The sequence below is a fragment of the Bidens hawaiensis genome, unplaced genomic scaffold (genome assembly GCF_021521415.1).
Source record: "Bidens hawaiensis isolate Kalapana, Puna unplaced genomic scaffold, B.hawaiensis_p1.1 tig00028494_1, whole genome shotgun sequence".
Classification (NCBI taxonomy): Eukaryota; Viridiplantae; Streptophyta; class Magnoliopsida; order Asterales; family Asteraceae; genus Bidens; species Bidens hawaiensis.
Window position 1 is genome coordinate 63,122 of NW_027494656.1, and position 13,647 is coordinate 76,768.

At 39.3% G+C, this 13,647-nt stretch overlaps 2 protein-coding genes across 2 annotated transcripts; one reads left to right on the plus strand and one right to left on the minus strand.

The window, feature by feature from the left end:
- The first annotated feature begins 703 nt into the window (after positions 1–703).
- LOC143577217 (mediator of RNA polymerase II transcription subunit 10b-like) lies at positions 704–4,488 on the plus strand. The gene is made up of 5 exons (XM_077061114.1): positions 704–915; positions 1,003–1,083; positions 1,182–1,284; positions 2,474–2,563; positions 4,355–4,488. Exons 1-5 carry the CDS (start codon positions 704–706, stop codon positions 4,424–4,426), a joined length of 558 nt encoding a protein of 185 aa, XP_076917229.1. The 3' UTR covers positions 4,427–4,488.
- An 840-nt stretch (positions 4,489–5,328) lies between these two features.
- Positions 5,329–6,039, minus strand: LOC143577218 (homeobox-leucine zipper protein HOX22-like). The gene is made up of 3 exons (XM_077061115.1): positions 5,718–6,039; positions 5,406–5,631; positions 5,329–5,360 (listed from the first exon to the last, which is right to left on the minus strand). Exons 1-2 carry the CDS (start codon positions 6,021–6,023, stop codon positions 5,410–5,412), a joined length of 528 nt encoding a protein of 175 aa, XP_076917230.1. The 5' UTR covers positions 6,024–6,039; the 3' UTR covers positions 5,329–5,360; positions 5,406–5,409.
- Positions 6,040–13,647: the final 7,608 nt, after the last annotated feature.

A 13,647-nucleotide genomic window follows, 5' to 3' on the forward strand; every position in this document is an offset into this window, starting at 1 on the left:
TGTCTTTTTCACAGCATTGCGTCTTTTCGGCATTTTTTTCAGGAACGGAAACGATGGGGAAACATTTTGGTTTTTCAAATTTTTTCGTTTTCTATTTATATCTTGAGCTATGATTTTTTAATGATTATATTTTATTATTTGTTAACAAGTTTTTTATGGTGCTGTTTATTTTTCTGAAAAAAAATATTTGCAGGCTCTTTTGTCACGCGCAGACATTGTCATCGACAGACTGTTTGTTTTCTTGAAAATGTTTCATTAAAAAACGTTTGCGCAAGCTCTTCTTGGTGCTGACTTAGCCCATCCCCTTCTGACATCTTCTAAGGTCTGTAGATGGTTAAAACACCAGACTCTACCACCGCCCACCACCGTTCGCCACCACCACCATCCTCCACCCACCTCGCCATCCGCCACCACCATCACCGTCCACCACCCACCCATCATCCGCCACCGATTACCACCACCCACCACTACCACTATCACCATCCAGCCCCACCACCCTCCAATTCAGTTTGTGCACCACCACTAATTATTTTAGCAATCTATGTACGTTAAAAAACAAACATTTCTTTTGTTGTTGTCGTAGGGTAGAGGTTTGGTCCGATTCTTGTTCCATACATAATATATCTGCAAATGTGATCCACCTACGTCAAACAGGCGACCCGAAAAAACACCAAAACCCAAATTCTTCTCTACAGATTCAACCATGGAATCCTCACAGACCACCGGCGGCAACGGCAACGACGCTTCACCCGTCGGATCCACCGGCACATCCACCACCTCATCCTCCGACGATCCCAAACAAAACCTTAACCAAGTCATCAATTCCATCCAGAAAACCCTAGGAACCATCCACCAGCTCTACCTCACTGTCTCCTCCTTCAATGTTTCTTCCCAATTACCTCTCCTCCAACGCCTGTATTATTATTATTATTATTAATTACACTATTTGTTCATATTATATGCTTTAGGGTTTTCATATTATATGTATATCTGTGTATGCAGAAACGCACTTGTTATGGAGATGGATAACATGGCGAAACTGTCTGAGAAGTGTAACATTCAGATTCCCATGGAAGTGTTAAAGTAATTATTTAATTAAGGTTTATATTTATATGTTTATTTATGTTTCGAATCCGCGTGTGTGTATTGATTGTGTAAAATTGATTTGATTGAATTTGTAGCTTGATTGATGACGGAAAGAACCCGGATGAGTTTACGAGGGATGTTTTGAATAGCTGCATCGCCAAAAACCAGATCACTAAAGGCAAAACTGATGCCTTCAAGGTTTGCAGTTTGCGCTACATTCTTTATTGTCTTTCATTGTGATGAATGGACATTTGCTACGAGTGTCCGTGTGTGTCTTGCGTATATCGTATGTATATGACTCGTTTGTTAGGAAACAAAGTGAAATGTAACGGAAACGATCAACGGACGATTTAACGCACGGAATGACGTAGGAGAAATAACGTGGTTTGGTTTCAGCGTGAAACGCCTTTTTGTTAGTTTAGTATTAAGATTACAATTACATAGCAGGGTATTTATCATAGTTATTAAAAGCCCTCGCTTCTTGCGCCTAGGCCCATTTTCAGGCGAGGCTCAATAAATGCGCTTCGAGTTCCTAGGTGAGCGCTTCGGCATTGTCTATGCCAAGAACATGAGAAGATAAAAGTTGAGTAAAAGAATCGCAAGGAGTGCCATTGAAACTTAGACCTAGGAGAGGTCAAAGGCATTAAATTGATACATTTTGTTATTTAAGTTTTGGAATTACATTTGATTACATTTGACGACTATTTTAGAACTTTTGATATTAATTAGATTATATTATATGTTTTATAATAGCTTTTGTTTATTTTATTTAAGAATAGTATTATTTTTCAAATACATGATATATTCCTAATTCAATCAATCAATCAATCAATCATACCGAGTGGAAAATCTCACCAATAGCAAAGCTATAAGTAGGGTCTGGGGAGGGTGGGATGTAGGCACACCGCACCTCTATCCAACAGAATAGAGAGGTGGCTTCCAGAGAGACCCTCAGCTCTAAAAATCATATGTATGGGAGGATATAGAAGTCAATCCAAGTTCAACAGTAATATAATTAATAATACACTTAGTAATAATAATGATAATAATATATAGATATATTGAAATAGTATTCAAACACATAATATATTTTATAATTTTTTATTCAAGAGCCCTTTTTTTTCCTCAGACCCTCACTTTTTTTGCGCCTTGCGTCTAGGCCCCAAGCGAGGCCTATGCGCCTTTAGTGCGCCTAGCACATTTGATAACTATGGTATTTATTAGCTAAAACTAGGGCTAATAACTTGCGGAGCAAGAATGTAAACGTGGGCCTAAAATAACCTAATTGAAAAACCGGCCTTTTTTTTCTTGTTTTTTCGCGTCGACTAATCAATCCCAACGAAGGCTTTATAACCCAACATTGTTTACCCACTGTTAATGTTTGCAGGCTTTGAGGAAGCACCTTCTGGAAGAACTAGAACAAGCATTTCCTGATGAAGTTGAAGATTACAGGGAGATTCGTGCGGCTTCTGCGGCTGTGAGTTCTCTTACCTTTTGGTTTTGTGTCACTGATTTGATCTCATATTCACTTATTGCGGTATAACTTATTTTATATCTTTAGTACCCCTTTAATTTGTTTCTCTGAAACTAGCATTGCAACCATTGAAATCTTTCTTGTTCTAGTGGATAGTTTATTATTAAGGAGTTAATTACTCGCTCTTTGTGGTTTACGCATATTGCACATTTATTCACTTTTCTAAAATTACAAGTATGCACCGGGTAAACATTGGTGCTCCCTAGCGTGGATGGCCGTTAGTTTTTCCGGTTGAGTGTGTGTGAAATGTCATTTTTACCATTAATACTAAAAAGCAAAAGAATTAAAAAAAAATAAAAATGTAATATCAGGACTCACATTGACCAATCCCAAACCGAAACCCCTGTCTTCACATTATTCCGACCACTATCGTCACCTTTACTGGCGGACATCCGACCATATTCTCTGGCCGTTTTTGGTTTACTGGTCATGTTCTTCTCAAAACCTTCTACTCCTTTGATTAAATCTGTGGCTGTTATTACTCACAAACCATTTGAACGGAAACTTAGATATTTTATTTAGCTTGTAATCTGGTGAACAATAGAGTTTTTGGGTTAAAACCAACTTACTGAATTCGATGAACTCTTATGTTTCTACCTGATTCAGCCTATCAAACGCTGACACACTGCCACAATTGATGATTTCATATCCTAATTGTTGCAACACAAGTTTGAGGGTATTTTTTAGGATGATATTCAAATCACAGCTGCGTTTGTGGGGTTTTATAGTGTTTATCGACTTCAACACGTGGCAGAAGCTTGAAATGTGTTGTTTGGCATGAAATGTGCTGAAAAATATGCTATGTTGAATCGCCGGAGAAGATAATCCTGGTTTTTCCGGCGGCCTCTAGTTTTTATGAAGACGACCAAAACGCCACACTATCTCATCTCTCTCTTCTGCAATTGGTAACTCAACCATTTTAATATCTGGTTCAGAATGATTTATCCGATCAGTCCCATCTCTCTACTTTCGATGAATCTCTGCTAAATCGATGGCCATGTCATCGATCCGTCCCATCTCCGGCGGTCCTACAACTTCTCCTTCCTTCACCAGATTAGAAATTGACGTGTTGGGGTGGAAGTGCGGGATGAAACGGAGAAGAGACAAAATGGTTTTACAAGTTCACCTTCATGTGGGCCCTGATGTTATGAATTTACTATTTGTTTTTTAAATAGAGGGTGCAATCTATGCAGTCGATATTGTATATCGGTTGTCGGCCCCTTGGTATAATATCGGCTCCGATATTATCGGCGACATTGACTGATATTTGACCACTATTGGACCGATATATCATCGATGTTTCCGATATCAGTGTTTAAAGTCTTAATTCTCAATTTTTAGTTTTTAATGTTAGTATTTTAAAGTCTTAATAAGTTCCTGCTTGCTGAAATTGTTTGTGTTTTGCAAGTTGTAAAAGGTTAATTTATTAATGGTAGGATAGTACACCGAATTGTTGGTGTTAAATTGCCATATATATAAATTCTGCATGATATTAAAATTACCGATATCTCACCGATATCTCAAATATCGGTCAAGACCGATATCCGATTTTTTTTTTCGCATTAACTGCATAGGGTGCAATTGTAATTTTATATCCACTTAACTGGAAAACTAAATGGTCATCCACGCTAGGAGCGTCCGAATAATTAACTTCTCATTGAAAGAAATTGTTAATTGTTAGTCAAGCACCCTATTAAAGCATACTTTCTGACCTTAAACTGTTACAATATGCAGGAAACGATGCGCCTTGCACAAGCACAAAGCATGTTACCAAATGGAGATGTGAAGCTTAAACCTGAGATGTAGAGTCAGTGTTATACTCATTGTTAAACTGGATTGTGTAGTTTTTAATAGCTTGTTTTAAGCCTATATAAACAGTCAGTTCAATAAAGCTTTAAACTTCTATATTTCTAGCCTTACAAGTTTTTGTAACGTTTATGTACAATTCTGTAACCTTTTAGTTCTTATTCACCATGTAACTGGTACACTATTGGTCCCTTGAGTAAAAAAGGCTACATCTGGCTGGTGTAAGCTTTAGGCTATATATGACACATGAGACAAATCACATTGCTGGTCTACAATTTAGATGCTGGACCATTAGTAATGCCTGATCTAAATATTATCAACATGTTTTAAACGCATTGAGACGATATTGACCAGACATGAGGTAGGTACCTGCAGAGGCGCACGAACCGGGTATTTTTAGAAACCGGAACCAGGTAGGAACCGGTTTCTTGTATGGTCAACAAAAGTCAAAACCGACCCGGGTAGGAACCAGTTCCGGATATAGTCGGGTATTTGACCAGTTTTTTTGGGGGTTTCGGGTAGGGTCGGTCCGGGTTTTGACCGGGTAAAGATGGAACCGGTTCTGGCGGGTTCGGGCTCGGGTCGGGTTGGGTCCGGCCTGTAGGTCGGGTAGGGTATTTGACCAGGTTTTTTTGGGGGTTTCGGGTAGGGTCGGTCCGGGTTTTAACGGTGGGTTCGGGTCGGGTTCGGTCCGTCCCGTAGGTCGGGTACGAACTGCTTCCGGGTCAGATGCGCCTTGCACAAGCACAAAGTAAGTCAGTTGAATTATTCTGTAAACATTCTAATAATTTCAAAGAAGCATCAGCTGAATTATTATTATTCTGTAAACACTCTGATAACATCAAAGATGCATTCATTTATGTGGTGGTGGTGATATATACAAGTGTATTCTAACTACTGTGTTTTATGTTTTACTCTGGAAACAAAAGTGAAACTACTCTAACTCTACTGCTTGACTGCTTCTACATCCTCCATTAACCTCTTTAAAACTCCCACCACTTTTGCAAATCTGGCAATTGTTCTTCAATCTCCAGCAAACTGTTTCCTTCTTCAAAGTACGCAAAACCGTCGCAAAACGGAACATTCATTTCTTGACCGAACATATCATCGGTAGAGTTAGTAAATCGATCATTCGATTCCTCACCGCTCCCACTGCTGCTAGTTTTCTCTTGATGCTCTTTTGCTACATTTCTCAACACCTCCAACTGTTAATCAAACAACATTAATATAAATTCGTGTTCATTATTCGGTTTCAAACATATAAACCATAAACCGAACCGTTATACCTCACCTGATTAAGGAGTGCCTGATTCTCTTTCTTAAGCGACTCGGATTTCGATGCTAGCGTCTCGTAATTATGTTTTAAAGTATTATACTCTTGCTCAATCTGCCTTGACTTCGACCTGGCTCGTTTATTTTGGAACCATATCGCCACTTGGCGCGGATGAAGCCCGAGCTTATGTGCCAACTGATGTTTCATCCTTAACTCGGGTCTCGACTGTGTCTCAAACATGTACTCTAGGAAACTTATTTGTTTGTCGGTAAACCTCTTCCCACCCTCGTTTCGGTTCTTCCTGGTTTCGGATGTCGTAGACATTATTATTATTATTCTCGGTCGGGTGGAGAGTTGCGAGTACTATGAGTAAGTACTATGGTAAGGGGTGTGTGATAATATGATATATAATATATAGTGAGTGTGAGGTTTTAGATGAAGCACAGGTGTACGCGTTGAATTTGACAAGAATCCTACCACTTTTGTCTTGTTACATGCATTAACGACTTGTACCTTTACACGTTTTCGTCATGTCGATTCATGTCACACTCACTAGAGTTAAAACTGGTATTCATTTGGCTTGATATTTTATGGAAAGAGTTGTGTGGGGATAAAAGCACAAGTGCTTATAGCGTGTGTAATAAGTGTTAAATATTAGGGGCAATTTCGTAGACTAATAATCAACTTTCAAAAGTGTTTCAATTAGGTTATTCAACTTTAAAAAGTGTTCTAATTAAGTCACTTAAATTTCGTATTTTATTAAATTAAAGGTTTTAACATGTTTTTTTAGCATTTTTCTTTTTTGTTTCACATATATTTTTATCTGGTTTTGATGTTGACGTAGAGTAGTGTCGTGAATTTTATTTTTATTTTTAAATTTTAATATAAAGTAAACTGCGGTTTTCGTCCCTATGGTTTTTCCAAATATGCGGTTTTAGTCTAATAGTTTCCAATCTGCGATTTTTGTCCCTGTGTTTTCATTTCACTTGTAATTAAACCCGATCCCACTAACTGTGTTAAATCTGATCGTTAAACCCATCAGCGCACCCCTCACGTGAGGGGCAGTTTTGTCCCTTTTTCCCCAAATACACCTCAGCTCCTCATGCGAGGGGGCTTGCGAATTAGGGTTGCGGTTTATTTAGAGAGAAAACGGACAAAACTGCCCCTCACGTAAGGGGCACGCTGATGGATTTAACCACCAGACTTAACGGTGTTGGTGGTGTCGGGTTTAATTGCAAGTGAAATGAAACCGCAGGGACGAAAATCGCAGATTTAAAATTATCGGACTAAAACTACAGATTCGGACAAAGCACAGGGACGAAAACCGCAATTTACTCTTTAATATAATTAACGTTTTTTTAAATTATTTAAAATTAACCTCATATATTGCAAATTCCGACTCCTACATCTTATCCTCCATTTCTTTCTTGACGTACAAAAAAATTGACGAGACTCGATTTAAAGAAAAATTAAATAAGTAACCTAATTGAAACATGTTTGAAACTTTGGTTAGTATCTTGTGAGATATTTTTTAAATATATTAAATAATAATATTAATAAGTGGGAATAGGTAGGTAACGAGTGTGTGGGCCTGTGGCTTTTAAGATGATTGACTAAAAGGAAAAGGAAATGAAACGGGTGAAGAATGAAACGACACGTTTGTAGGTGGGGTGTGTCGGAAACGACAAAAGGGATAAGATACGATGTGCCAGATGGGCCAATTGGATGAGGACTGGTGTGTTGGAATGAGCTGATGTGGTACTTTGTGGTTTATTGTTTTTAAGGAAAAACGTGTAAATGAAACTATGGAGAGGTCTTTTTTTAAAATAGCTATAAACATAATAGGCTAAAGTAGAGAAGCCACTTCATGGTTATGGATATGTATGGTGATGTATCATGGGCCCGGCCCATAGTAATTGGTTTGTAAGTATGTATGTAGTGTTTTTTATGTTGCATATACATGTGTGTATATAGAGTTTGTTATTGTTTTTTATTTGACTTGTTGGCAAGCTCGAATAAAGTTTTAGAGGCTAGTGGCACAGTTTGTTGCCCCGTTTGTTTTCTGTTTTACTTCCTCCGTCCCGGTCAAAGTGTTTTAGTTTGAAAAACACAAAGTTTAAGATGGATTGAATGATTACTTTTTTTTGCTAACCAAATGATAATAATGCCATTGGAAAATGGGTCAATCATATTGTTTATTAATTCTAGTTGTGTGTGCTTAAGGGTAAACTTGAAAATTGACTAATAAATTTTGAAACTGAACTTTTATAATGGGACAAATAAAAAAGAAAATAAAGACACTTTTAATGAGACGGAGGGAGTAATATTTAAGAATATATGCTACATTGTATTGTAGGCCCATAGTAATTGGTTTAGTCTATGGGGTTGCTATGTTAACTAAAAGAGGAAGTAATTTATTAGCATTTAAAGATTTTTGAGCAAGACTTGAATTTTGGTTTTAAGAGCTTTTGGAATATTAAGGAAAAATTCCTAAAATGTTTCATTAATGGAGAGAGATTATATTTTTATTTCCATAAATAAAAGTTTTTCTATAAACACGTTTTTGCACGTGTTATGCCTAAACGCATCTTTCATGGAATGTTTGCCATATTACTATTTTTTAATTTTAAATATTACATTATTAACATTAATTTTCTCATATTTGGTTTTTTAATAACGTGTAATGCATAAAGTTTTATAAAGTACCAAATATACTGTTGAAACGTGCTTATTTTTATCTAGCTGTTTGCATAAACTTTACTTGAAATGAGCCTGGTCAAATTTTATTAACTATGTATTGAACAGTTTGATATCAATTTGATACTCGGTTTTGAGTAAAATTTATGACAACATGTAGAAAAAATAAGCACGTCTCAGTGACATATTCGAAATTATATATAAATTTATGTATTACAAGTTATAAAAGAAAAACCAAATATGGATAAAATTAATTATAATAATGTAATACTAAAAAAACAATTAATAGGACAAATATGTCGTGAAAGACACGTTAGAGGCTAATAGATCGTGAAAGACTCATTCGGTGGCTAAACAGGTCGTGAAAGACGCATTGAGGATTAACACGTCGTCAAAGACGTGTTTGTAGGGGACATTTTTTAAAAATTTTATTTGTAGGGGCAAAAATTGAATCTCTTTTAATTAATGAGACATTTTGGGAATTTTTTCCGAATATTAATGATGTGCTTGAGTTATTTTCTTGTATGTGAAGCTTTAAAATTAGTGAGACATATATTGAACACGGATTTGTTATTTCCAGTCACCCCAGGGTGGCCAAGTTATAACCGAGTAAATGGTTGAGCCTGAAATATCTAATCCTAGAAGAAGCTCAAATTTGATTACAAAAGAATGTAGAAAACAACTAACATTAAGTGGCATGAAAAAAATCCGTTTAAAAAAATGAAATCATGGTTGAGAATCAAGCTACTGTTGTTAAAACATGTCTTGAGGATCAAGCTATTAAGAATGAAGCTTTTGGTGTTTATAAGGATTCTGATTTTTATAGTTTATTATGAAAAGATAGCTGGGGATGTGAAAGTTGACATGGATGAAACTAAATCAACTTTTGACATGAGTGAAGGATCTTATGGAGAATGATAATATAAATAATGATAATGCGTTGATGATGATTTAGATGACTTTGAATCTTTGATAGTCAAAGTGATTACGAAAAACACTTTCCATTTAAAAGAGTAGTAAAGAAGCTTGAAGAAACAATAAAAGGTGGTTGTAATAGTTCCATTTTATATTATACAACCTTTTTTTTTAACAAAAATGACATCAAAAAACTCTAGCAAAAGGTACAGGTTATTATTCGAATCAGACTCAGAATATTTTGAAATTTGAACCAAGTTCGGACAACGAATTTGAGTTTGGATTTTAGGTTACTCGAATCGAATTTTCATTCGATTCAAAATTCTAATTTGAATGCAAATCGAATTCAGATCCTAGGTATCTCAGTTGTTTTTTTCTTTTTATGAATTTGATCTAAATTGGAATTCAGTTTAAAATTTTAAGTCTGAATAATTCGAATTTGATAAGATGAATACGTGTAGCACAAAGACATGCAACTAATAGTAGAAGAAAACTAGAGGATTAAACACAAAAAGAAGTGACCGAATCCAAAATTTTTGTCAAAACCACAAAGATGAAATCATGAAAACAATAGTGAAGAGGTAGGTCCCAGCAGAGCCCAGTTGGACCCGCAAGACTCACCTTTAAGAAGGACGTCTGCGCAGAAACCAACTGGGTCCGCAGGACCCACCATGCTCAGAGACGTGACGTCCTTACGCGCAGTACGCAAGCTGTTCCCGCAGGAAAAGCCTCCCAATGGTGAAGTACTCTGCCTGTTCCCGCAGCTGCGGATACAAGCCATCAGGGAAGGCTACCTGCGCAGCAAAGCTACACGCACAAGGCACTTAACTCTCATAATAATTCAGTAATGTCACCTGAAGAAGGAATGAGCAAAGCCGGGAATACTCCCGCACAAAGCCGGGAAAACTCCCGCCCAGATGAGCCAGTCCGTACGATACTGGAGGATCTTTTGTACTGTACCTGACGAGGTATGGACAAAAGATCTGACCAAAGATACGACAGCTCACTGACAACAGTATGACGAGCAGCACGCTCTTGTACTGTATGTCACTATTAGCCGCTGCCTACTCACCAACCTGTCGGAGGACGTGCAAGGCATGGCCTGCAGTTGGTGGAACAGGAATAGTACACAGCCGCTGCCTATCCACCAACCACTGCCTATCCACCAACCACCAGCATGGCATGTGGTCACTATCAGCCGCTGCCTATCCACCAACCACCAGCATGGCATGTGCGTAGCCCACAGTTGGCAGAACATGAACACTATTCAGCCGGCTGTACCTGCTTGGAAACCTACCTTCGGCTATAAATACTCCAACACCTTGGAATGGTATTATCTCATCTTATCTCATATCTCATATCTTGATATTACCTGATATCTGCTCTAGTCATTCTCTTAATATACACTTATATTCAAGAGCAATCTAGTCTGATTCTCACGCCGGAGGGTGGTCACAAGGAGGTACCCCCCCTTCCCAGTGACGAGCTCACGGTGTCTGTTTTGCAGGTTATCAGAAGAACCATCTTCGCCGGGTCTAACCCCTCGTGGGAAACATCTATTTAACCCCCAGATTATCCGTAATCTACCCGGGGTCGATTAGTGTTTCTTCATTGGCGCCATCCGTGCATAAAAGCTAGAACTTAATTCTCAGTTTTCTCAAAACTTCTGGAAAGATGGTTAAAGTTACTCCGGTCCCAAAACCAGCGAGTGACCAAGAAATACCGGTAACCACAACCCCAGCTACTAGGGGGAATACCGGCGACTACACAGTTTTTACGAACACTACCCCGGTTACCCAAGCTGGGGAAAGTGCAGTAAATAATCTTTCACTGGGATTCACCGATACCCAGTTAGAGAGACAACGAACGAGGCTCCCCCGCCAAACACTCGATGAAGTTAAAGCGTGGGCGGAAGCACGTCAAAAAGAATTCCAAGCTGAGTTGGATGAACGCTTACGTTCATTCCAACAGGCTGATGAATTCGGAGAGTACTTGGACGATGATTCGGAGGAATCCGATAGTGACGCAAACCCTCGTCACAGGGCGAAAGGGAAGCGTAAGGAAACGGACTCCCAACCGAGAAGGCATTTTGGAGAAACCTTCAAACCAAAAAACGCGGGTGGAAACCCACGTGACTTCTCCAAAACATTTAGACCAACTGCTGCAAAGGCGGGAACGTCCAAATTTGCAAGGGACATTGCGGAAGCAATCGCCCCGAAAAGTGCCAAACAGATGTCCAACATCGGCACTTACGATGGTATATCTGATCCAGACGGTCATTTGAACAGGTTCATAGCGGGGGCAACCGTCAGTAGTTGGACGGAACCTACGTGGTGTTACATGTTCCAAATGACGCTTGTTGGGGCAGCTAGAGCGTGGTTCGATCGTCTACCGGTCCACCACATCTACGATTGGGCAGACTTCCAGCAGAAGTTTAGCCAACACTTCAGCCAACAAAGAAAGTATACCGAAAAGCAATGGACAATCCTCAATTGCATTCGAGAGGAAGATGAATCTTTGCCAGACTTCATCACTCGCTTCAACTCAAAGAAGCTAAGTCTGGGTAATATTAGCGAAGATCTTGTTCGCGCTGCTTTCATCCAGGGCGCGAATGACCCAGAGCTCATCCGCACCTTAACGGGTAAAGATGGCATGCCATCCACATGGGATGCCATCATGACAGCAGCTAAACGCTTTGCGGAAACGGAGAAGCAATTGGGTAGAGATCTTCCCCAGAGCACAAACCTCTACACCCAGAAAACAAGAGAAGACAACGTCCTTACCGCCCGACTAAACAAAAAGCGGAAGCTAGGCATTTGGCAGTCAAGGGTCAACTTTGACACCTCATCCGGCTTGCAACATCGGTTAGGCGGAAGGGATAACGTACAGTCGAACCAGAACTCCAGATGGACGCCACTCACCAAAAGCGTCACCGAGATATTCACCACTGAGAAGCTCCCATGGCCAAAGGCTCCAATAATCCGACATCGTCACAATGCTGATCGGAGCAAATACTGTGACTTTCACAGGACAAAAGGCCACAACACTGAAGAATGCACAGACGTGAAGGACATCGTCGAAGCATTTGTCAGAGATGGGACGCTCGCGCACCTCGTGGCGTAACGAACGCTGAGCAGGCTGATGCGTGTAGAACCCCAGTTGGGGAAAACACGAATAAAATTGCAGCTTCAATGTTGGAGACTACATACTGTGTAAACAACGAGATTCCGAACCAAGTGCATATCGGCTCGAAAGGCTCGATGACACTCCCAAGAACATGGAAGGGAGCTCAATTACACAATCTGCATGTAGATCAATTCCAAACTTGTAAAAGAAAAGGCCCAGAGCCACTTCTAATGGAAATGATTCTCCTTATCACATTGACGCTGATGGTCTTACATTTATACTTATGAACTTTCCACACTGATATGCCGGTCTTCATCGCATACATAAGTGGGGAAAGAAGTCGTTGCGTGTGGAAGGCGGCAAAACCCGCATAAACACAAAAAACGGCAAACCTTCACGCAGGTCAGTCATAGGTAAATGAAAGTGCCGGTCCTAGCCGCACAAATCATGATAGAAGAAACCGAACTAACCTATTGACAACCGCGCGTCGAACGGTTAATTTATTCAAAACACTGATATGCCGGTTTTCACCGCATAAATAAGTGTAAAGAAATCGTTGCGTGTGGACGGCGGCAAAACCCGCATAAACACAAAAAAACGGCAAACCTTCACGCATGTCAGTCACAGGTAAAGTTTGGTCATCCCACTAAATGAAAGTGTCGGTCCTAACCGCACAAATCATGATAGAAGAAACCGAACTAACCTATTGACAACCGCGCGTCGAACGGTTAACTTATTCTAAACGCTTAGAAAATTTCTAACGAAAAGATGAGGAAAACCTCCACGCAGGTCAGATGTAGGTAAAGTTTAGCCATCCTACTAAGTGCAAGTGACGGTCTTACCCGCACAATCACAAAGGAGGAAGCAAAACTTCAACCTATTATCTACCACGTTCAAAGGTTAACTTATTCTAAACACTTAGAAAATTTCTAAGGAAAAGATGAGGAAAACCTCCACGCAGGTCAGATATTGGTAAAGTTTAGCCATCCTAAGTGCAAGTGACGGTCTTACCCGCACAATCACGAAGGAGGAAGCAAAACTTCAACCTATTATCTACCACGTTCAAAGGTTAACTTATTCAGAACACTTGGAAGGTTGCTAATTTAAACTAAAGTATGCATGAGCAAGTCATATAACGTTTATAAAGCAAGTCATCCAGTGAAAGTAGCGGTCCTACCCGCACAAAGATTTATATTTCATAATAATTCAA

What these genes read in the sequence shown, in the direction of transcription:
- LOC143577217 (XM_077061114.1), top strand. Translation starts at nt 704, where the DNA reads ATGGAATCCTCACAGACCACCGGCGGCAACGGCAACGACGCTTCACCC. An exon ending in ATTCCCATGGAAGTGTTAAA is followed by an intron (nt 1,084 to 1,181) that starts GTAATTATTTAA and finishes TTGAATTTGTAG; the next exon opens with CTTGATTGATGACGGAAAGA. An exon ending in TTCGTGCGGCTTCTGCGGCT is followed by an intron (nt 2,564 to 4,354) that starts GTGAGTTCTCTT and finishes TACAATATGCAG; the next exon opens with GAAACGATGCGCCTTGCACA.
- LOC143577218 (XM_077061115.1), bottom strand. Translation starts at nt 6,023, where the DNA reads ATGTCTACGACATCCGAAACCAGGAAGAACCGAAACGAGGGTGGGAAG. An exon ending in ATCAGGCACTCCTTAATCAG is followed by an intron (nt 5,632 to 5,717) that starts GTGAGGTATAAC and finishes TTTGATTAACAG; the next exon opens with TTGGAGGTGTTGAGAAATGT.